The 25,582-nt window shown below is 43.4% G+C and overlaps 1 protein-coding gene across 6 annotated transcripts in view; it reads right to left on the bottom strand.

The window, feature by feature from the left end:
• FRMD4B (FERM domain containing 4B) overlaps positions 1–25,582 on the bottom strand; it is a 234,620-nt gene that overhangs the window by 83,022 nt on the left and 126,016 nt on the right. For all 6 annotated transcript variants that reach the window (XM_079958857.1, XM_079958853.1, XM_079958855.1 and 3 more), the window contains 2 exons: positions 5,444–5,500; positions 4,394–4,416 (listed from right to left, as the gene is read on the bottom strand). In XM_079958857.1, coding sequence (XP_079814983.1) covers positions 4,394–4,416; positions 5,444–5,500 — 80 coding nt within the window. The remainder of the gene's footprint in view (positions 1–4,393; positions 4,417–5,443; positions 5,501–25,582) is intronic.

Below are 25,582 nucleotides of genomic sequence, written 5' to 3'. Positions count from 1 at the left end.
TTTGCATTGGCGAAATGCAAATTTTCTAAGAACACCTTGTCATTTGCTCTAAAATCAAGAGGCTCAAAAGGAACATTTCTTTTCTCTCACCCCTCAGAATTTTAACAAATCAGTTTAATTGTTGCTATTCCGTCCTGAGACTTCTCTAAAGAAAACAACTTTCACTTGCAGAAAGTGAAAATCTGCCTGTCTAATAACAATAGCTAAAACCACAACTATTTCCCCCTTCCCATTTCAATAAAGCTCCGATTTCTAAAAGCACAGTCCTCTGCATGTCTGCTCAAAATAAGGTTGACAGGGCTTACTAGCATATTAATATGCATGTTTGGATTGTAATTTGAGATCCTTTGGCAATTTTGCTGTTGCATTTTCAACTTCATTTCTACAATACAGGAGAATTAGAAACACACTCTACAGCTGCTGGTTTACCTTTTGCAAACCGCTTTGAGGGTTTGTTTTTGTTTTTTTTACAATCAAGCTGAAATAAATACCAAAATAATCTTTAAAATCAGTGGAGGAACCAGGTTGGTGAGTGTTAACTATTATCTGTTTATTACATTTGAATTCCCAAGCATTCCCTTCCCACCCAGGTAACAAAAGCAAGCCTTAGACCTGCTTAGCAAGAGAGATCAAAGATGCACCAGACACATTTGTACTGATTTCTGGGTCTATGTTTATTGACCTTCAAATTAATGTATCATCACACATTTATTTTGAACTGAAAGAACTGCTGTTTAGAAACAAATGAAAACTGTGATTCTTTGCATTCCAGTCAGAAACTGTAAGTCATGCGTAAGTGCTCTGAGGGCGGGTTGGGGCATACTTCACATTTGATCGCCCATGTTGCCCACACCTGCTGTTTCAACATGGTATGCTAGCAATCTAACTTCTCTCAGCAGCCTGACACATGGCAGTGACCTTGCTTTAACTCTGGATGCTTCCTGAATGTACACGATTGTCCCAAGGCGACACTAAACAGCTGGCCAGGCTTGACATCGCCAACCTCACTGCATACAGAGGAAGCAAAAGCAGTTTGCCTGGACAGAGCTATATCTTCAACTCAGAATTCCCACAGCAAGGCTAGTGAAGTTAGGGAGTGCACTGTCCTCAAGAAACTTGCAGAGTTATTTCTTCTCTCTACCTTCTGCGGGGAGATGAGATTATCAGTAAACTGCTAGCCAAGAAGTTTGCATGCTACCTCCACTGAATACCTGTTGCCTCTGACTCCCGGTTGTCGGGAACTGCAAGTGAGGAGAGTCTCGCCCAACTCACAACATGCATGTAGCATTCAGCATGACGGCATTCTCAACACACTGCAAATCCTTCCATGGATTAAATCAGATTACTGTTAAGTATTCTGATCTGGGATTAATTGGTTAATCTTACCAATTAAAAAAACCTATGGCTTTCAGTTAAATTTGCAAGACTCACCAACCAGCCTTAGGAAGTGCTTGCATTCTGTTACAAAATACCCAGCTATTGCTCAGTCAAAGCACATAGAGGTGGAGGATGTTTTTGGCACCATCTGACAACTGCAAGTTGCACAGGGACTGTGCTGATCCCTGCTAGCCCAAAGAACAGACCAGCTGATTGACAGTGCTAGTACTGCTAGTGCAGCTTGTATAGTGATAGGGGGTATTCATTGAATAAACACCCGTACAACTCTGAGGACCCTTTATCGTATAGGGGTTTTTCTTTTTCTTTTGTACATTATGCCCTGCAAATAATTACAATAACTATGCCAAGGGCTACTTCTTGCAAGTAACTGATGCGACCTTAACTACATTAAAGGGAACTTAACGACTGCTGGGTTAAACCACAGAGCCTAGGGCTTGCCGATCAGAAGGTCGGCGGTTCGAATCCCCACAACGGGGTGAGCTCCCGTTCCTCAATCCCTGCTCCTGCCCACCTAGCAGTTTGAAAGCACACCAAAGTGCAAGTAGATAAATAGGTACCACTCCGGCGGGAAGGTAAATGGTGTTTCCGTGCCCTGCTCTGGTTCGCCAGAAGCGGCTTAGTCATGCTGGCCACATGACCCAGAAGCTGTATGCTGGTTCCCTAGGCCAATAAAGCGAGATGAGCACCGCAACCCCAGAGTCGGCCACGACTGGACCTAATGGTCAGGGGTCCCTTTACCTTTACCTAACAACTGCTGGTAAGTGAAGTCAAAACACCTTACTAGAAAGTTTTGCTGTTGTGTTCGTGCTGTGCAGGGTGGAGAACCTGCAGCCTTTCGCCTAATCCTGTGTGGCTGGCAGGTTCCTAGAGGGCAAGATGGAGAACAAGAGGGGGAAATGGAGGGATGGGGAGGGGGGTGGGAAATGGATAGCACAGTGGAAGAAGAGAGAAGTCCTCTGCAAGCGATCAGTACAGACCTTTAGAAAGGAGGGTAGAGAGCCAGAATAGGCAGTAATGTTTGGGAGTGGCCACAGCTCAGTGGCAGAGCATCTGTTTTGCATGCAGAAGGTCACAGGTTCAATCCCCAGTAGGACACAGATAAGGACCATTTTTTAAACCATGGAAAGCCACTGCCAAACTGAGTAGACAGTACCAAGGCAGATGGACCAATGGTCTGATTTTGTATAAGGTAGTTTCCAATGTGCTTATGAAATGCTTTGCAAATGATCAGCTCAGACCTCTACCAAGAGCAAACTCTTCCTCCCCAGCAACATGCTGGGTGGGGAGGAAGGGGGAGATAGGTAAAAGCGGATGGCAGAAGGAGAGAGAGGGAGAGGGAATGAGAGAGAGAGAGAAAAAAGAGGGTGGTCCATCCCACTTTGGCCCTGTCCATTGCTGGCATGTGGCCCTTGACACAATTAAAGTTTCCCTGCCCCTCCTGTAATGGAATACAGCACCAAGTTATGTCACTGAAGAGGCGGAGCTTTGTAGAAAGGAGTGGACACCTCTGCCAATGGCTCCCATCAAGTACCAAAACCCATAACAAACAGACTCCAATCGTAAAGATCAGCATTTGCCAAAATGTTTTATTTAGACTACAACTCCCATGATCAGCTCCAGCCACCATAGGCTAGGGCTGGCAAAGGGAAGCAGCAAAACCTTTCTCCTGAATCAACTGTGAATCACCAGGGGCAGATTTGCCAGTACCGTGGTACCTCCGGTTACATACACTTCAGGTTACAGACTCCGCTAACCCAGGAAATAGTACCTCGGGTTAAGAACTTTGCTTCAGGATGAGAACAGAAATCGTGCTCAGGCGGTGCGGCAGCAGCAGGAGGCCCCATTAACTAAAGTGGTGCTTCAGGTTAAGCAGTTTCAGGTTAAGAACGGATCTCCAGAAAGAATTAAGTACTTAACCCGAGGTACCACCGTACTTCATTTGAGCGCACTGCTGTGGAAAGGGGGCACAGCCTGACACACCATCTAAGCAAGCATGCACAGAGACAGTATAGTTGTCCCACCCTCACCCCTCTGCACACGCATGCACACGCATACACACACACACCCACACACACACAGCAAGGATACCTTAAGTCTAATATACAGACCCTACTTCTGCCATCTGTAAACAAGCAATCTTTCCTTTGCAGGAAGGCAGGCATGTAGTAAAACATTAACGTGATGAAAGCTGACCTTTTGTATTTGTTTGCTCAGTGAGCCACTACTAATTAAAGTCCCTCTCTCCTCCAGCTCAGACACAATTTCCTTTTCAGTTGTTTTAATTCCCACCCACCCCACCCCTCCTCTTTCCTCCTTCTGCCTTGCAATTCCACCCAAAAAGGCAGGGTTTGGCAGGTAGGAAGAGACACAATGGCCAGGGCTGCCCGATTTATGCATCAGTAAGTAGAAAGCTAAGCCTTACACAAGCTCCAAGTCTCTCTCACCGGCCACAATGCAGCTTGTCAGGTCAAGAGCATGATGGGTGAGGCCCCTGTGGGGCAGCTGCAGAGGAAAAACTTTGTACACTGATCTCCAAATGCAAGCAACTGACAAGCTTCATCTTTCTGGGTACGTATCAGGGCTATTCACAAGCAGGGTCATTAGGAACTCTGGACTTCTTTAAAAATGAGCAACAATATGGAGCAACTTGTCTGCAGAGGACCCCCCCCCCCCCGCACAAAATGCTGCCATTGTTTATGCAAGTTTCGCCTTATTAAAGATTAGCTAATGCAAGCAAGTAGGCTATGGGGCTTTGAAAGACACTGCCCCAGTTCACACCCCATTCACAAAAGAATCACATCCCCAACCCAGTGCGAACGAGAACGGATGAGTGCAGCCTCTGGCTGCTGCAGTGATTCTTTCTTCTTCAGTTACTACACATGCTTTCCTTTCTTTTCCCCACATTTGCTGTTGGCGAATGATTGCCTAAAGTAATGCAAACTGAACAAAACATAGTCATTCTATATGCTAATATTGAAAAGGGAAATGTAATTACCTGGAGTAGTCCCCTTTAGCTTCCTACAATTGAGAAAAGTAATGATGTTAAAACACTATTTTTTTCGCAGTGGCTCTCAATGCTAAATTAAGACATCACATCACTGAAAACTTTTTTTAAAAGAAAACCCACACCCACACCCTAAACTCGTATTTTAAGCCAAGCCTTGACCACTCAGGCAAGTCTGAAGGACATCACTGGTTTTACAGGGTTTTGCTCTTTTCTTTTCTTTTCTTTTCTTTTTTTTTGGGGGGGGGGTTGCTCTTTTCAAAGAAACAGAGAGACCATCCTTGCTCAGCTACAGCCAACCACAAACTGAAATTACAGGGATGGCCAGCCCTTGTGAACAGTCTGGCAAGGTTCATTCAAAACAGCACAAAAGTTCAAAAAGTCAAAGTCATCATCAGCTTGCTGCTGAATTTTGTCAATGAAAATCCAAGTCTCTTGCTAAGAAAAAAAGCAGAAGAGACATGAAAATATGAACAACAACAAAATCGTATGTGGCAAGGAAGATTGCTAACTGGAAACCAACAATGTCCTTGATTGGGATCTACAGAACACTGTTCTAAAAATAAAATGACATTGCATTTTGAGCTTTTCTTTTTGAAGCACAACTGGTGAGAGAGGTTTAAAAATCTACAGAAATGCTTAACATTGTTGCACCATATCACACTCTTTACCCAGTGTCCAACATATAATTTTTTTTGGGGGGGGGCCATTAATTATGCTAGAAACGTGACGCTAGTTTAATCATTCTGTGCAACTCCACATCTTAAAACACATACTCATATTCCTACTTCACCCCAAATGTTTACGTCCATTCTAACATCTCTGTTTGCTCTTAGCACAATGGCAGTTTTGAAGCATTTGTATCACAAATGCACATTTATTTGTTTTTTTTGCTGGGGTTAAGGGAGAAATAGACATGCCTACGCAATATAACAAATACATGAAAAACTGCTGTCAAAATTTTGGAACTAAAGGCTTTTGAGCATGCATGTAAAATTAATAACAGCAACAGGCACGCAGAGAGTTTGAGAAAAATCTTACCTGTAAAATCAAAGCAGCTAACCTGAAGACTGTCTCACTTTCCACCTCAATCTGCCCCTGTTTAAATAAAGAGGAAAATATTAAGGAGACATAGCCTAAAACTGCAGCAATGGGATGCCCCCCCAGGGCTACACCGAATCTGTTAGTCTGTCACTACTCAGCACCACTGGTTTTCCTTCCATTGCAGATCATACCATTACAACAAGAAGGGGTGGGTGTAATTTGAGCTGTAAAGTTGGGCAACTTCATAGCAGTTAACATGGACAAGCAGGAAAATGATTCTGAAAACAGAGGTGCAGAAGGCAAGAGAAATCTGACATGTGGGTTGCCTGAAATCTTTGATGAATCACACCTCCCCCCTTACAAATTTAGCATGTTTGAACCCTGCAGATTTCCAGAGGTCTGTTGGCTGCACATTGACTGAATTTTATGCAAATACATCCAGCACACTTACAGTGTGCACAGTTGTTTAGAGGTAAACCCCATGATGCCCAATGGTCTAAACATACATAAAACTGCACTTTATCCTTTTAATGGCAAGGTTTGGGAACTTGAACTTTCTTGTTTCAATACACACACAAAAACAACTTGTGAATGTAGGCTACTGTATTCAGACGTTTCTAAAGATAAAACACCCTTGTTTTGATCGCAAATGCATTGTTATCGTTTCAATAACGTTTTTGAACATGCAAAAAGTCTTTCAAAAGTCCCTGAACTTTTCATGCCCCGAAAAACAGCCCTGCTGGGTAGGCTGCTAGTCTCATCTATTACGCAAATTCAGGGTCGAAGCTAAGAGGCAACAAACTGCAGCGGCTGCCACGTTTTTCATTATTCAAAAAGCCAGTAAACTTCAGATCCTGGCTGAGGATTCCCCCCACCCCACCCCGCTGCTTTTCTCTTCTTTCACTGCCACCCAATGGATAAGAAACTGGTTGCCAGGCACTTCCACAGGAATAAATAAACTAGTGCAGTGCAACCGCTCCCCCCCCCCCCATGGACCACTTGGAAATTGCTGAGGGTGTTGGTGGACTACTTAATGATTTTTCTGCCTGTTGCAGCATTTGTAATGTGCTGTGACAGGTGCCATGTGATTTGTAATTATATTTTTGCCACTTCTTTTATTTCTTATATTGTACAGTGGTAAAGGTAAAGGTAAAGGTACCCCTGCCCGTACGGGCCAGTCTTGACAGACTCTGGGGTTGTGCGCCCATCTCACTTAAGAGGCGAGGGGCCAGCGCTGTCCGGAGACACTTCCGGGTCACGTGGCCAGCGTGACATCGCTGCTCTGGCGAGCCAGAGCCGCACACGGAAACGCCGTTTACCTTCCCGCTGGTAAGCGGTCCCTATTTATCTACTTGCACCCGGAGGTGCTTTCGAACTGCTAGGTTAGCAGGCGCTGGGACCGAGCAGCGGGAGCGCACCCCGCCGCAGGGATTCGAACCGCCGACCTTTCGATCGGCAAGTCCTAGGCGCTGAGGCTTTAACCCACAGCGCCACCTGCGTCCCATTGTACAGTGGTACCTCGGGTTAAGTACTTAATTTGTTCCGGAGGTCTGTTCCGGAGGTCTATCCTGAAGCAAAGTTCTTAACCTGAAGCACTATTTCTGGGTTAGCGGAGTCTCTAACCTGAAGCGTATGTAACCTGAAGCGTATGTAACCCGAGGTACCACTGTATTTTATTGTATTACAATTTAAATTTCATAGAATTTCTATCCGTATATCCTCTGCATAGAGTCTATGTGGGATTTGTTTCTTAACCAAAAAACAGACAATACACTCTTATACAACTGAATCAGCAGTTGCTGAATTTTCTTCTCTTCCACTGAATGAAGCCACTTTCTTCTTGCCTTCACTAGGAACATCCCCCCCCCATGCTTCAAATGGGCAGTCCTCTTTTTTCTTCTTTTCTCTTTGTAAAAAAGCCACTTGTAACCTTATAAGACACATTCTCGTTACTTTTTTCTAAGTAGTCAAATGCTTAAAGGTTGTTCCAAGAATGAAGGTAGGTGTGGGAAAGAAGTGATGTCACAGTCATCAGCCAATCTATGCTGTGCACTGCTGCCTTCTCTTGGCATCTAGTAGAACCAGTTCTCCCTGAGCAAAACCCTGAAACAGGAATAGCAGCTATATCTGATTCAGAATGGGAAGTGTATTTTCAGAGAGCATATAGCATAGAAGATGAAATATTCAGAATATTGGGAACTGATAGAAATGAAAAGACTTTGCAACAGTTGAACTGTGCTATCCAACCCTTTGGCTAATTAAACAATCTGGTCTTTTAAACTGTGGAAGGTAATTGGTTTGTTTGTTACTATGTTGTGTACTTTTATATTGCCAAATGCCCTGTGATCTGGTACATAAATTTAATAAATCAGAATAATAAAATATCAATGCACATAGAACTACTGGCCTAGTTCTCATTGAGGTGGAAAATCTATACCTGAGCTGTCCTGCTTCAAGCTGCAGGTGAGGTTGCACATGACTGACTGTTCATTGAAAGAAAGAAAAGGAAAAAAAAACCTTGCATGAGTGATACCTTCAACAAGATCAAAATTGAAGGGACTAGCAAATAAATGTCACACCCTGCTTTTAACATTTAGAAAGAAAAGAGTTAGATAAAGATTGTAAAACACTTGGGTGAATATGAATATTCTTGTTGTAGAACAGTCTTTCCAAACCTGGTGCCCTTCAGATATTTTGGACTACAATTCCCATCATCCCCAACCACTGACTATGCTGGCTGGGGCCAATAGGAGTTATAGTCCAAAACATCTTGAGGGCACCAGGTTGGGAAATGCTGCTTTAGAAAAAGGACTTAGCTCCAGAGACACCATGAGCAGAATTTAGCTCATTCAATGGTCTGGCCGACAGAAGGAGTGGTAAATTTTCACTGATTCCACCTAAAGCCCCACAAAGTATGCTATGGACAGTTGGGGGGGGGGGGGGCTCTAGAAATTAGCAAGCTGCAGGAGGGAAATGAGCAAAAAAAAAGTCTCACCCTCCCCACTCCTTCCAGCAGTGGAAGTCTCCACTGGTTCATATCCTTCTGTGAATGGAAGGCTCCATCCTGTTTGTAGGAGATGCAAAGTCATTGCAGGAACCTTCTATTTTGGTCTGGGTGGTCCAAAATAATCCCCTTAATAGCTCTAGTGGAGGGGGCACCCGTCTTGGAATGGGAAGTACGCAGGAGATAGGTCTATCCACATAATCCAAACATCCTAGTTTCAATTTTAAGTATGTCTTGAAAGAATAGTAGTTGGGGAAGCCCTTTTATCTTGCTACATTCAATATGCATAGTTTGTATTAGTGAAGATAGGGCTGCCAACAACTTTGTCTGGATTTTCACTTTTGGGAATATGGAAACCCTAGTGAAGGACGCTTGCCAGTGGGAGAATAATGTGATGGAGTGGGGAATGCAAAGGAGCACAGGGGTACAACACAGCCAGTGTGATGATGTCATCCGCAAGTGTGCTAAGATAAATGACAGGCTCTCCTTGCTCAGACAAGTGACTGACATGATATTAAGACTTTCAGGGTTTACTACTGTTTGTGGCATATTAACACAGAAGGTAGTAAATGAGGCCAGCTCACTATTATATGGGATAAAACAAATTTTCCTGCATTTTTTTTACCATTCTTTGGAGTGTTCTTACGGGGGCTATTGAGATGACCTACTAAAAGGTAAAGGTAAAGTCGTGGCCGACTCTGGGGTTGCAGCGCTCATCTTGCTTTATTGGCTGAGGGAGCTGGCGTACAGCTTCCGGGTCATGTGGTCAGCATGACTAAGCCGCTTCTGGCGAACCAGAGCAGCGCATGGGAACACTGTTTACCTTCCCACCGGAGCGGTACCTATTTATCTACTTGCACTTTGACGTGCTTTCGAACTGCTAGGTTGGCAGGAGCAGGGACCGAGCAACGGGAGCTCACCCCGTTGCGGGGATTCGAACCGCTGACCTTCTGATCGGCAGCTCTGTGGTTTAACCCACAGTGCCACCTGTGTCCCGAGATGACCTACTACTGCACTTTAAAATTTACCTCTACACCACTGCAGTGGGAATTGCTTAACCCTAAACAGAATATAAATCCAGTGTAGGAGAGACAGTGTCCGTTTTTCACATTGCAGAACTGCACTAATGAGAACATTCACAGTCATAAAATGCTTCACCTTTTGTACAACAATTAGGGCCACTTGAGACCCCGTCCTGAATTGAACCTGGCAGTCCAGCTGATAAGCATCCCTGGGGACAGCTGACAAGAAGACACAACTTTATAAAATAAAATAGCTGCACGGTTAGTTATGTGGTACTCTGACATATGGCTACCCCCTAGGGATCATGCAGTTTGATGGCATCAATCCAAGCAGACATAGAATTTAAAACTCACAGACACTTGGTAAGGGCTCCATGGGAATCTGAGGATATTAATGCATAATGTGACACTTATCATAATCCTGCATTCAGAAAGTGGTTCGCTTTACATAAAAAAAGGAGGCATATGTTTGGAGAAGCACAATTTTTAGGAGCCAGGAAGTCTATCCTCAAGTTTTCCTCTATACAGGTAAGGATAGTATTAAGTAATTATTAATTCCACGATTGTACATTTTCCAGTACAGTATATATAGGTTCGTAATGCTGGTGTATCACATTTAGAGATAAAATATTTATGCCTTGTAACACTTGCTATAGTTTGGGTTGGTGTGTTTCAAGCTTCTCATTGTCTCCTGCAACCAGAAAACAGAATCGTTGTTTTTGCTTCTGCACTTTCTCCATTCTTCCAGGCTGACTTGTTTAAGATGCATATACAAGCCTAGGACTTGCCGATCAGAAGGTCAGCGGTTCGAATCCCCGCAACGGGGTGAGCTCCCGTTGCTCGGTCCCTGCTCCTGCCAACCTAGCAGTTCGAAAGCATGTCAAAGTGCAAGTAGATAAATAGGTACCGCTCCGACAGGAAGGTAAACGGCATTTCCGTGAGCTGCCCTGGTTCGCCAGAAGCGGCTTAGTCATGCTGGCCACATGACCCGGAAGCTGTACGCCAGTTCCCTTGGCCATTAAAGCAAGATGAGCGCTGTAACCCCAGAGTCATCTGCGACTGGACCTAATTGTCAGGGGTCCCTTTATCTTTACCTTTTACCAGCAATCTCTCACACCATTATTTACCTTATATTGCTTTCCCCTTTCAATTTTTGCATGGTAACATGTCTCTCTCTCTCTCTCTCTCTCTCTCTCTCTCTCTCTCTCTGTGTGTGTGTGTGTGTGTGTGTGTACACACAGACGGTACACACACTGTTTGTGTACACACAGAGGTACTAGGATCACAAATCCCTCTGTGCTGCAAAACAACGCCAGATCTAATATGAGTTGTATGTATTTTATGTATTGTATTCTGCCATGTGTGACAGGGAATCTTGGCTGGTTGGGGCTGATCAGAATTGGAATCCAACAACATCTGGAGAGCAGCAGGTTCCCCAAAAGAGATACCTGTGTAGAAAATTGGCACATGTAAAAATCACTGTAAACTAGTTACTTTCCACATGGAATGCTTTCGTGGTATCTACATTCCTGTGTAAAAATTAAAGAGGGGAAATCAGTCTGACTCTCCTTCACCTCAAACCTAAGTGCTAAGAGTCCACTTGCACCAAAAGAGAACTGTGTGGGTGTTTACAAACACCTCCCCCCGAAAAGAAGACAGCATTTCTATAGATTAATATCCTTGTCTTGATTTAATGTTTTGCTTCTAGACAGTGATTTTAAATTATTTGCCCCAGCCAACCAATCTCTAAAAGTGTTCAGTGCTCCTTTGCTAGAGCCTTTCCCCTCATTTCTACCTGGGGTGAAATCATAAGCCCATATTAAAGATTCAAAGTGTAAGTTTGACAGTTCAGCACACAGCAGCCTTATGAAAAATTCAGTGGATGACAGACGAGAAGTCCCAATGCTGTATTTACCTCAAAACATGACTTTTCACAGAGAAATAAATGAATAAAATATCAAGTGCCATCTTAAGTTTCATACTTTGGAACAGGATATTCTTTTGGGTCCAAGCAGGGGAAAGAATTTTTTTTAAAGATAATAACAACAAAACCTACAAAGTTAGATATGTTTTCAGAAAGTTTCTCAATTTGAACATGCTTATTCCTCCTATTAAAACCTTCATGATCATTTCAGACAGAGGGAAGACGAACTGGCCAAAGCATCATGAGAAAGTTGACTGTGTTTTTGGTGCTACTATAGTACCAATTGCCTCAAGGTTGTTGTTTTTTGTTGACACAGATAAACATGTATTGACATATGTCAATACGAGTTGATCTCATATGAGTGATGGTGGACAAGGTGGCATTTTGAATTTTGTAACTAGCTCCTTTCTTGTCCAACTGAGGTAATTACAGGGTGGTGGCAAGTTTGGAAATCAAACTAGTGTTTTAAACCTGGAACAACTTCAATTTTCAAAAACAAACCTAACATAAAAACAGTAATTTGATATCACTATAATTACACAGATGGCTTAAAGAGTATATATGCAAGCAAGCTGGCGGGGCTGATGTGCAGGATGAGTCTCAAAAGACTGGATACATTTCTGAATTACTCAAAATGGGAAAGGAGGACATAGCTGGATATAATCCAGATAAAGAAATCAGGGTTTTATAAGATGCAGCTGTAAAGAAGTTCAAACAGAACTATTTGAAAGAGAATTGAAAGAGCCATGCCTTTTAGTCTGATACTGTGGCGGCCAATCCTTTTAACATGAATAACTAAATTAAGACTACATGGAAATGAAAACTGCAGAACAGCAGAGGTGGTTTTTGTTGTTTTGGTTTCTGGGTTTTCTTTTGCATACAGAACATCTTAGGCCTGGAAATTGCTTTGGGTGACATTTCTTATACATTTTAAATAAGCTTCTGGCTGCATATACATTAAATAGCCTGCCTCATGGCTATTTCTAATTACCCATAGGGAATAGGGGTAAAAAGACCCTTCTTATGACTGCATTTTTAAAGTAGGTCTAAAGATCTACCCCCTCTATTGGCTGTCCTCCCACTAGATGTTGCATTTGTTTTATGCTTACGTTTTGTATTATTATTATTATTATTTATTATTATTATTATGCTCAACAACTAACCTCAGCACAACCTTCAGTGCTAATAGTATCCATTGGACTTTATATTCTGGTGAAAAGAATCTCACTTTTGCTGTTGCTGTTGATGTGCAAGGTCAATTCTGGAAGGTTTGGTGAACTTTGGAGTTAATGAGGCCTTAAAGGCTCATCGTTAGAAGTTTAGTCAAATAAATAAGGTCAATGAGCACTAATTAAGCATTAAATAGAATTAAGAACGAGGTTGCCTTTCAACCATAGTGTTCATTTTATTGCACACGGTGGTAGTTTCATCACTGAGTAAATTATTTCTTGCAATGTTCAAACTATTTGCAGCCTAGGTTTTGGTTTAGGATTGGTAATGAGGGAAAGCAGGGTTAAAGCCATGGAAGTGGCAGAAATACAGCAGGATATGCCTTTTCTAGCATGGAGGTTCAATTATGGGAGAAGCATCACCCATTCACATTTTGTCTGTTGGACATTTTAATATGTGTGTGGCCACTGATTTATTTTTGGGCTCTGCGCCCAATCTGCAAAACAGAAAAACTAATTTGTGTATGATGTAGCTCAAGTTCCTTGAGAATTCTGTCCTGTTTTGTGAGTGGGTCAGAGGGCCCAATCCACATACAGTGCACTGGGCCCAGAAAAACCTGTTAGCACCCCTTGGTAGAGAGGCCAGATCTTGCAGAACCAAGCATGACTTAAACCACTTCGTAAATATGCCCCCTTTTCCAATATCATTCTGCAAACAGAAATGTATAGATGTAGAGCATAAATCTTCACAGTATAGTCGTACCTTGGATCCCGAATGCCTTGCGAGTCAAATGTTTTGGCTCCTGAACGCCGCAAACCCGAAAGGGAGTGTTCCGGTTTGCAAACGTTCTTTGGAACCCGAATGTCCAGCGTGGCTTCCAACTGGCTGCAGGAGCTACCTGCAGCCAATCGGAAGCCGCGTCTTGGTTTCCCAATGTTTCGGAAGTCAAACTGACTTCTGGAATGGATTCCATTTGACTTCCGAGGTACCACTGTAGTTAGAAACTTGGCCAAAAGTCCATGCTCAAAATGTGTGATAGCACACGTCACCTCCCTGAAGACTAGATATCATTCTTTTTTCCATCTCTTGTTAAAAACATGCTTTTAAAGATCTGCTGTGACCGGGGTCCTTATGGACCATCAGAATTACAACACAACTCTAACCACATCTACTCAGAAGTAAGTGTTTGAATTAAATAGGGTTTACTTCCTAGGTGAGTGGGTTTAGAACTGCACCTTTAATCTTTTTACTGAAATGCTGGTAAAAGGAGCTTTACTGTACTGTGATCTAGAAAGGAATTTGGACCCTTTACATAGAACAGCTGCAAGCTTATCAGCATTTTGGGGTTGACCTTTTCTACAAGGAGTTAACCTTACAACACCTTTCAAGTAGTTCAGTTGAGACCTATGACTTCACCCACTGAACTTCACATCTGAGCAGGAATTCAAGCCTAGATTGCCTGTAGGCAACTCTGACACTTGAGTCCAACATGGTGCACTCCAGGGGCTACAACATACATCCCTGATCACTGGCTACACTGGCTGCAGCTTATGCAAGAGTTACTGTGGTTCACAACATCTGGAGGGTACCAAGTTGGCTACCTGTGGTCAACTCACGACACACCATTTCCCCCCTCCCCAGGTGTGCTCTTATTTTTGAGTGATTAATAAAATATTAATGTACAGAAATAAAGGAACACAACTTAAAACGCTTTTGATCTAAAGTCCTAGTTGCAAGGTACCTCAAAAAGGCAGGCTTTATGAAATGCCAAAAAACATCACGTCAATTGCAGCCTCAGAGACTTCAAAACTAGCAGTTATGTGAGCATAGGGAAGAACTGTACCTCTCCTCTAGTCATAAACTTGGTTTTCTTCCCTGAGGCTGGTGTCATTCAGAAAAGACTATGGGCTGTGTGAGTAGCCTCAAGAAATCCAAAGCACAAGTAAGAATGTGCAATTACACGTGACTGTTTGGGTGTTGGGAAGAGGAAAGTGGGTAGACAAAGAAAAAGGGGAGAGAGGGAGGAGAAAGTGGTAATTACCAGGGTGTGGGCACCCTGGTCAGTTAATTAAAGTTGAAGAATCCACAGTACAAGTATATCCCATTATCACATGAAATAAGGAGGAGAAGAAGAAGAAGAAGAGGAGGAGGAGGAGGAGGAGACGGAGGAGGAGGAGGAGGAGTTTGGATTTGATATCCCGCCTTTCACTCCCCTTAAGGAGTCTCAAAGTGGCTAACATTCTCCTTTCCCTTCCTCCCCCACAACAAACACTCTGTGAGGTGAGTGGGGCTGAGAGACTTCAAAGAAGTGTGACTAGCCCAAGGTCACCCAGCAGCTGCATGTGGAGGAGCGGGGACACGAACCCGGTTCCCCAGATTACGAGACTACCGCTCTTAACCACTACACCACACTGGCTCTAAAAGTAAGAATGCTGACCCTGGTGTGATTCAAACACGCAGCCTTCTGATCTGGAGTCAGACACACTATTGTTGTGCCACAAAGGAGCATCAGACACATAAAAAAATCACGGTGTTAAGAAAAGGTAGCAAACGTTTAGTCACCATCTGGATTCTTACGTTCAGTCAAACCATCATTAAGACTAACCACAGTTTTGCCTGGATATTATTAATCATCACCATTATTATTACCACTACTACATTGATTACCCACTATTCACCAGCTAGTCCCAGGGCAGTTTACAACAATTTAAAATTTGATATTAAAAACAAATTAGAGTCATGGAAATATGGAGCGTTCCAAAAAAACACACACCTCAGGTGTCAAAGGTGAGGGCAAAGAGGTGTGTACTGAAAAAAGATGTGCCTCTGTGGGGAGAGAATTCCAGTGTAGGGGCTGTGACAAAGAATGCCCTCTCCCAGGTCACACGTCCTTTAATCTTCAAAAGTGGTGGAGCTATCAAGAGGGCCCCCTCTGCTGATCTTAACACCTAAGAGGATGTGTAAGAATGGAGGCGGTATTTGGAGCCTACCAGCAAGTCCTTCAGCTTGAGTGCCTTAAATTAGGCCAGGAAATGAGCTGGCAGCCAGTCCAGCTGTTTCAGAAAAGGAGTGATATGAGTTCTAAAGTGAACCCCAGCCATTCATTCATCTGGCTGCTGTACTTGGAACCAGTTGAAGCTTTTTGAGTCATCTTCAAGGGCAGAACCATGTAGAGTACATTGCAATAACCCTATCTGGAAGTTAACCTGCTTAGCTGAAAACAGAAACAATCGTGTAACTTTCTCTATGGTCACCATACATGCCTCATACATTTAAAGCACTCATTCAATTTGAAGAGTCATGGCTTCCTACCCAAAAGTCATGGGAACTATATTTTGTTAAGGAAGGTGAGTTGCTAAGAGACCCTTAATAAACTACAGCCCCAAGCATTCATTCATATTTTTTTTTTGGGGGGGGGTGTCCATGACTCCCAGTATGTTTCCAAGCGCAATTCAAAGTGTTGGTTTAAAGCCCTAAACGGCTTTGGCCCAGTATGCCTGAAGGAGCGTCTCCATCACCACTGGTCAGCTCAGACACTGAGCTCCTCCTTCAAGGGTCTTCTGCTGGTTCCCTCACTGCGAAAAGTGAAGTTACAGGGAACCAGGCAGAGGGCCTTCTCGGTAGTGGCGCCCTCCCTGTGGAACGCCCTCCCATCAGATGTTAAGAAAATAAATAACTATCTGACTTCTAGAAGACATCTGAAGGCAGCCCTGTTTAGGGAAGTTTTTAATATTTTATTGTGTTTTTAATAATCTGTTGGGAGCCACCCAGAGTGGCTGGGGCAACCCAGTGGCAACGCAGTTAGGCGGCATATTATTGTTGTTGTTGTTGTTGTTGTTGTTGTTTTTAATGTATGTCGTGCTGGAGATGGAAACGTGAGAACATAAACCCAAGGTTTGTTTATGTAATGCTTAACTATGGTTTAGCAAACAGCCAGACAACAAAGTATCTTGTAGCATCTTAAAAGGAAATGTTTATTGTGGTATAAGCTTTCATAGTTAAAAAACCACTTTGTCAGATGCATTAAGTGTCAGCCACATTTCATTGATACATTTACATAGTACATATATGTGCATGAATATGAACACCCAAGAGAGAGGAAAATGTAAATAGTGTAGCAGTGTGGTCAATGTCTATATATCTTTCACTTCTCTCTTTTCCTGTGCACTCTTTCAACATTAACTTTGAAGTTACTTTATTTTTATCAGGTTTCCATAAATGAGAAATATAGTCAAGACATTGGAAATGTATTTAAATTGTTCTCATATGCAACAGAATAATTTTCATATAGTGTCTTCTATGGACTTTCTCAAATGAAAGGAAGCTAGTCGTGTTTGTGGTTAAGAGGTACTCAAACTGCTGAAGGAGTGGCAACTGAACATAATCTTCTGTGATATGTTGAAGAGCAGATTTGGAAACTAAACTAGGCCAGGAAATGAAGGGCGGCTACTCACCTGAAAAGGAGGCCACCAGCCAACCATGAATAATTAGTAAGGAACAAAATAATGCCTTCACAGAGACTACAGGGGATATGCTTAATCCTTTGCCTTTTACACATACATAAGTAGGCCTTCAACAGACTCCTACTAGGAATCCTTTGTGATCACAAGCACTCCTTTTTGTGAAATGACTGAAGTGTTAAGAGCAACTGGGCTCTAAAACCACCTCCCTAGAAAACAAATGTGCAAAGTTGGTGGGATAACCAAATACAGAAAAAAATAAAAAAATAAAAAATAAAAGTTAAGTGCTAGCCTTCTTTTCTAAACACACAATTCTGAACCAACCAAATCAGAAGTGGAGAAAAACAAAAGGTACCTCCACTATTGTACATAAAATGGAAAGGCAGCCATGTTAGTCCAGAAGAAAAGGGGGGGGGGCACTCCAAAATTCAAAGCTGGACTACTAGGATCCATCAAAATGCCAGGAACGTGTGTGTGTGTGTGTTGCATTTAAGGTGTTGGACAGAACCCAGCTGCAAATCAGGCTTTAATTTCTCAGAGTTGGGGAACAACCCTAATTACTTCTTAATCCCAGAATCTTAGGTGTGTAACTTGATAAAGCACCAGTGAAGTACTTACTCAGCCCGAAATGTCAATCTTGAAATTTCAATCAATTCTCTTCTGGAGAACTCTTCATCAGGCAATCTTTTGTTTGGTTCGGAGGACTGAATCTGAGACAGTTTCCATGCAGGGCATGTGGAAGATCCTTTCCCCCAAAACATTACAAGAGTAACATCTGAACTCTCGCCTGCAGAGCACAATGGATTTCTAGCCTATCGCCTTCATAACATGGCCTCCTTGTCCAGCCTGGACTGACACACTGAACAGAAGCACTTCACACTGCAACATTTTGTTGTGGATCCCGCTTGTGTAAACACACACAAATAAACACAGTAAAGATGCTAATTAAATCTTATTCATTTGCAGGGCTTGCAGGCCCTGAATTGGCTAATCACTAAAATACTCCTAAGCAACCAGGGAGGGTTTAGGATAAAGGCAATTCATAAAAGGATTTCGTATCTGCACTTTTTCATTTCGTTTTACCCCCCTCCCCTCCTCGTGCGAGTTCTATCTTTAGGAACAGAAATGATAAATCTAGTCTGCTGCAATGTATATTTAAGTAGTCACAGGCAGAAACAGAACACCCTTCAGTGCAAGAGAACACTCCTCTCTCCCAGACAAGAGACGGAGGAATTGTGAAATGTTTGTTGTAAAGCTTGCAAGAGCTCTTGACTTTTGGCTAAACTGGCAGGTGGCCATACAACTGCAAACACTCTTCAGAAGTTTTCTTTTTCCCAGCAGTGCTAAATGTACTCACTACCAAATGCAAAAAATAAATCTTTTGTGTGTGGAGCGAATTGTGGCAGACTCCGTACGTAATGGTTGCAACATCTCAGTATAAAATGCTATAAAGCTTAAACAAGGATATTGTATTCTCACTGGAAACACCCAAAACAGCACCTTGAAAGGTGTGGTGAATCAGTAAATCTAGAGTGTGCAGGTAATAACCTCGACACCCAGAGCCATTTCTTGCACTTGCCATCCTTTATCCTGGCTCTTGTGTAATGCAGTCTCTGCTTTTCTCATCAAACGGATGTGGCCAACCACTCATGGTCACTGGGGAAGTGAAGTCACTCCCCCCAGTTTGATGGATGTCCAGCTATGATGAAACGTCATGCATAATGAGAACAATGATGCACAAGCAGGGTGGGGAGGCAAATTTGAACAGGAAGGGGGGTGTTGTACACTGAACGTGTGAAGTACTTTTAAAGCACTTTGTTCCTAATCCCCTTGACTTTTGTCTACAATCTAAGAGTAGCTATGTTCATATGCTTCAGCTGTACCCAATTACCAGTGACAGCCCTGTTTTTTCCTGTGCTCGCCCTTGTTTTTGGGGATGCTTTTCCAAAAAAAAGTTGTTAGTGTGCACACATGCAATAGAGTTGGCATCCAGAGCAGCAGGGGAGCTCTGTGGAACAATGTACCTTCTGTTCATCTTGAATAGAGCCAATCAGGCTACAGTTATCCATGCTCTTGGACATCCAGGTTAGACTACTACAACCCGTTGCATGTGGGGCAGCCTTTGGACACTGTTCAGAAGTTTTCAGTGGGTTCAGAAGACAAGTGCCAGTATGTTAACTGGAACATGTTGTTTGGAACATACTTTGATGGTGTGTGTTTTTTAAAAAAAGTCACTGACTTCTGGTCTGTTTTGTACACCTGCATTTTGACCTATAAAATCATAAACCAATCTTACCCCAACCCCATGCCCTCCAGATGTTTTGCTTGACAATTATAATCATCTCTCACCTTTGGCCATGCTGACATGCCTGATAGGAGTTGTAGTCCAAAAAATATGACAGTATATGACACTTTCTGACAGTAAGAGCTGTTCAACAGAGGAATGGAGTCCCTCAGGAGGTTGTTGACTTTCCTTCCTTGGAGGTTTTTAAGCAGAGGCTGGATGGCCATCTCTCATGGATACTTTAACTGAGATTCCCACATCAGGGGGATTGGACTAGACTTCCAACTCTAAGATTCTATGAAGTTCCTTTGAGAGCTTTTAGGTGGTAGGAAAGATGTTTTAAATAAACAAAAAAGTTGCCCCCTTGAGGTTTCATTCCCTTGCCTTCTCCAGAGTTCTTGAGAGTGCCATCTCTACATGGAGGGGAGATGCACGTTTCCTGCATTTGTTTACAAGATTTCTACCCTTCCTTTCAATCAAATGATCCTCAAGGTGGCTTACAAGAAACAGGTACTAATGCATGGAAACCAAAAGTCGTACAAGCACAGCGACCCTTAAATCTTCTAGCTAATAGATGGGGCCAGACTGGGTTGCTGCTTCTTCACTCTACAATGGATGGGGCCCGGCTGGGCTTCCCCTTGCAATCATACTGTTCCTGGAGCACAAGGGGACAGCCTCCCAGTGGTCCTTGTTCCCCTGGCTAGTGGCAGAGGCCAGAGTGTGCTTCCCTTCTGCTTCCTATTCACAGAGCGTGTTGACTAAGGCGCTTATGCACATGACTGCAGAGGCATGAACAGCAAATGCAGTGTGCAGCCTTGCCTGCTGCAGCTGGTGAGCCTGGTAACCACACCTACCTCAAAAGGCTTGCAGGACAGTCAATGAATTCAGGACACAACAGGGAGGGAAACATTCAACCATGTGAATGTGCAGTCAGGCAAGTGATCCTTGGTACAAGACAAGGAACACTGCAAGAGCGCACAGGAGCAAGCCTATTTAAATCTGTGAAATATTGGAAAGTATACACGTGACACCCTCTGATCTGTTAACTTCAGAGTGCTTGCACCTTCACTGATATCTGATCTCTCCCACTTAGTGATGGCGCCACCATCTGCATTAGCTTGTCCAGACCTTATAGTCAAAACATTGAGCATGTGCACATAAGCATGATGAGTGGGTGTTAAGGCTAATAGGCCAGACAAGGCTGGAGGCAATGTGAGCGGCAGTGGGGTGGGAATTCCCTACAAGACAAACAAGACACATAAATCAGGTGGGGTGTGGACCAGATGCCTGGGTGTAACAGCTGTAAAGGCTCCAAATATCAGTATTGGGTAAATGCAACAGCGATAGGGAAACGGTGCTGCCCTAGCCCCATTTCCTCACTCACTGCCCTAGCCCCATTTCCATTAAGCTGCTTCACTGCAAGGCTCCACAATTTTTGGCAGGCCTTAGGAGCTAAGCCAAAGGTCGTGGTTGCTGATACAGTTGCCCTCTTTCTTTGTCACTGACCTCACACAGAGCCTCCACTCTTTGTTAGGGACAAGATCCGGAGCTGGAAAAGGGGGTAAGAGGAGCTTGCTGATTTGCCCACTTCACAGTGCATCTCAGCCACTCCCCGCCCCCCAAGACGACTGGTATCCTGCTGATATAGCTGGCCGAGCAAGTCAAGGTGCTCTGTATGCTTTTCTAGTTCGACCAGTGAAGGCCCCCCATCACTCCTTCCTGCTGTGGAGCATGAAAAACAACAACAGGAAGGTTGGTGGTTTCATCAGTGTGCTGCCGAGACACTTCAGGTACCTTGGGAATTAAGTAGACAAGCAATTCCCTTCTTGTAGCTGGGGAAGAGGTAGGAATTCCACTGGAATGATCCTCATCCACCTCTGCATCCCTAAAGCTTGGAACAAAAGCTAGGGTGTGCCATGTTTGCCAGACAGCTGCAGCGCACTCACCCTAGCAAGCATGGCGAAAAAACAGAAATGCGGAATGTTCACATTCAAGCATCCAGGTGTGATGCTCATGCTCACATTACCCTGATTCCTATCTATCTTCAAGCGACTGAAATATTGCCACACAAAGAAAGGGCAGAGAAACCACCTTCCCATGTCTCAGACACCATGACAGGAGCCTACTGGGGTATGTTGCAAAACCACATAGAAGGAGGCTTGCATTATGGCAAATGTTTAGGAGCAATGAGAGCTGTGTGGTGAAGGGAGCTGCCATGACACTTTCTCTAGAGACTTCTCAGGAGAGCCTGGATAAAATCTTATAAGCAAGGGATAAGTATGGGTACAGGGTAGGCTTCCATACTAACATACTAACATATGGGATACTATCATACTAACATATGGGATTTAATGGGTGATGTGAGAATCACAACATTAATTGGCAAAGAACAACTATAGAGCACTTCAAGGTCAGGTATCCATCCCATGCCCCCGAGTCAAGTTCCTTCTAACTACTGTACATAGACTCTCCCAATGTTTCCAAGGTTGTTCATTCCCAAAATTTAGGTACCTATGGAACTCCCTACCCCCCCCCCATACTGGAGATGGAGTATACCAAAAGCTATTGGTCTGCCACTGATGGGTTGGGACCCACTATTGAACCACAGCCTAAACTCAAGTAGCCTGCAACAGCAGCACAACCACTGTACAAATGCATAGCAATAATAATAATGCTGCACCTTTGGGTTAAAGGTAGGTCTCAGATTTGAAAAGACCAAAGACTACTGCTATAAACCACCCTATACAGAAAATCAATGGTTTGGTTTACAGTTAGAAGTTCCTTCCAGACAGAATCATAGGGCTGCAACCAAAAGCTCATTGCCTAAACACTGTGCACTCCCCCCACATCTGTCAGCCTTCCCAGATTATCCCATGCAATCTCACCAAAAGTGTGCCACAAGCAAAGCACAGGAGCCAACAAGAAATGTTAGTACAAAGCGTTGCAAAGCTGGCGGCTCAAGCAAAATGCCAAAAGAAAAGCCAAAGCAGAGGGCAAAAAAAGGCCAAGGTCACTGGCAACCAGGATGAACAGCACTTTTTCACCTAACGCTGTACATGATTTAGGGTTTGTTTAGTTTATGTATAGGCAATCTTAGCCATGGTGCTAGCCTACCCGGAGGAACAAACACAAGATAAGAAACTGCTGGAAGTGTTTAGTTTGCCTCAAGTGGTGTTTGTGTGTGCAGAGTGTCATTTATGTTCTCTTTGTGCCCTGAGCACAGAGAAAGGCAAGTCAGGTGGAGACTGAAATAAACACAGGCTGAACTGCGCAGGCAGGTTTATCCTATAGGTGTGTAGAGTGCTGGTTTCAATTGGAAGGAACTTGTGCAATGTTCATTGTTAAGAGCCCGCCCAGTGTTAAAAGGCATGGCATTGAAAAGATGACAGCACTTGTCTAAGGAAAGTCTGTGGTCAAAGCACCAGGGTGTGTGAAAATAAACATGACCAGCAAGTCACAAATGTGCTCTAAATCCCATTAATGTTTTTCCTCCTGTCCAGCTTGTCCAATTCAGAAACCCAAAAGGAGAGAAAGGGAAGAAAGGAAAGGGAGAGTAGATGCAATTCAGCAGGGTGTTATTAAGCCATTTGCTTCTCTGCAGAGGCTTGGTATTTAGATGTGCACCATGCCTAGGGCAAGGGAGTTCCTGGAGAATTCTAGGACAAATGGGTCAGCAAGCACAGTAATTGATGTCTTGCTTGCAGCAGAAGCATCCCAACCTGTTAAGGGACTTCATTTCTGGAAGGCTTGGGTTAAAATCAAAGCTAAGTACATCACAGAATGAGGTTCCAACCCAAACCGGGAGTCTTGTCGTATCATCACTGTGCACGGAGACAGCCAAACCCACACCTGATACTGGGCTCCATTTTAACTCCACAGTATGTGGTAGTAACTACTGAAATGCCCCCTGTTGCGATGGTTCCATGTGTGTGTGTATGGCTAGATGACCCACATCCTGCAAGAACCCATGGGAGAACTACCGCCATAACCACATGCAGGTTTTACTGCTCATGAAAATCTAGTCACCAAACGTCAGGACTGTGAGGCTGGCCTATGCTTAGTCACAGAGTGAAAGTGCAACGTGAAGCATGTTTGCTCAGAACTAAGAAACACTGAATTCAGTGGGACTTATTCCCTAGCAATGGAGCCTAACAGAGCAAACCTTTCGTCTCAGTCAGCTACACTGGTACCTGCTTACGCTGGTGTAAGGTCAGGGAACACGGTGGGTTCTTAGACTCTTACATGGCAGAGATTTCCTTTTGCAATCAGCTGCTCACAGGGTTCAGATTAAGCTTGCTCTTCCTCTGACACACTGCTGACGCCACCCATTTTCAGCCTTTCTGCCAGCATAATATCAAGCTGGTGTATCCCTAGTGCCATGCTGGGGTAAGCCTGAGGTCAGCATGACATTGCTAGTGCTGAGGACTTGCACCAAATCATGAAACACTCCAGTTGATGTAAATGGGAGCACAGGATTAAACCGTGAACGTTGTAGAAGGCAAATGTGATGCCAGGAACTCAGTAATGATTAAAGGATTGCTTCTCTAAATATATAACTAGTCCATAACTAATACTGGATTCTCAACTCATTTTGTGCTTATTTCTATCTTTTTAAATGCAAAAGCTGGTACCATTGCAGCCATATAATGATGTCCCTTTAATGACAGCAATGTTCAATTGAATAAAAATTTATCACCCACCCACCATCATTACAAGGGCTTTTAATTTTATTTTAAAATTTAATCTGGTGGTTTTGGGCTATGGAGGAAGCTTTTCAACTCCTTACTTTGCCCACAAACCTCTTCAAGGCCGCTCCTCAGCCCCCTTCCCCCCTATAAATGTAGAATCACATAAATGTGTTGTACTTCTGGCAGCATGCAAATTAGGGTACTTTTAAAAAGAGGAACAAAATGCCATAAAAAGGCTACTAAAAAAGGAAATAATATCCCAAGAAGAAGAAGAAGAAGAAACCATAAGCAACTGAAAGAGGATAGGATGTGCAAAGACTCACAAAACGTGAGCAAAAAAGGAACAACTTGTTAAATAGCAGACGAGGACAAGCTGTGCAAAAGAATTGTTCTGCAACAAGCATGGCACCAGTACAGTTGAAGCACAGCCACTCCTTGCAGCCAAATGACACAAGATAAGCATGGACTCTTCCGTCTACCTGTCCACAATCCACCCATTTCAGAGATGCACACAAGCAAAGTGCCTGGTGTTGTTGTTTTTCCCAAGCACATGTTTAAATGTTATCTCAAAGCTGGGGCTTGATGCATACATTCCTTTCCCTCAACAGTTAAACATTAAATAATGTTTCAGGACTGAGATGTTCGAGAAAACTGTTATTGATCTAGCCAGGTTTCTGTACCACACCCGTCTATCTGAGCATCTCTCTTTTTGGGCTACTACATTCCTGGCCCACAGGTATGTGTGGAGAGTTGCACAAGATCACTCTTTCTCTGTTTCCACTCATTAGGCAAGGTGTGCATGCAAGAGCATTATTGATTAGTTTCACCTATCACTTCTAAAGGCTCTCTTAAAAGAGTTTTATACTTGCGTGCTCTGTGAGGGTGGGAAGAGCTGGAGTAAAAATAATGAGGTGGGAGGAGGAATATCGGAGATTTCTCAACTAGGCATATGCTCTGTTGAATGGGTTCAATGAACAGTTCCCATTTGCAAACTCGGGGTCCTGTAGCACTGGTGACAACATGCAGCAGACATCATACACTTGGTCTTCAAAAAAGCAAATCCACTGACGCACACCCACAACAAGGATTTCAGAGTAAATTTAGGGATCATGGGTGCAGTAACACCTTTTCTGTCTTCTCCTGGCACCCATGAAGATTCTGAGCCCTCCCATCCATTGCCTCTGTTTTCATGAAGTGGTGGTGGTAGTTGTTCCCTGCCAGCTCCACCAAAACATACATAGAGCTGAAGGAGGAAGTTGGAAAAGTGCTATTATTTCCCAATTCCTTTTGCAGTTCTGTGTGTTTTTCAAGGCTCACATAAAAGGCAGGTCCACCTTATGCATTTAAAGCACATCCAATGCACACTTGAAAAACATGACTTCCCCAAAAGAATCATGGGAGCTGTAGTTTGCCTCCCCCCAGGGTTACAATTTCAAGAAACCTTAAACTACAGTCCCCACAATTCTTTGGGGAAAGTCATGTGCTTTAAATGTATGACATGGGCCTGCCTTAATTGTACTGAATCCAACTTTTACCAGATCCTTGGAAACTGCAAAGCGTAGGCTCGTGTGGTTTATTACTTTG

Source organism: Podarcis cretensis (genome assembly GCF_951804945.1).
Source record: "Podarcis cretensis genome assembly, chromosome: 2".
NCBI classification, from domain to species: Eukaryota; Metazoa; Chordata; class Lepidosauria; order Squamata; family Lacertidae; genus Podarcis; species Podarcis cretensis.
Note: the sequence above shows the minus strand (reverse complement) of the source record. Positions and strands in the feature narration are given on the sequence as shown.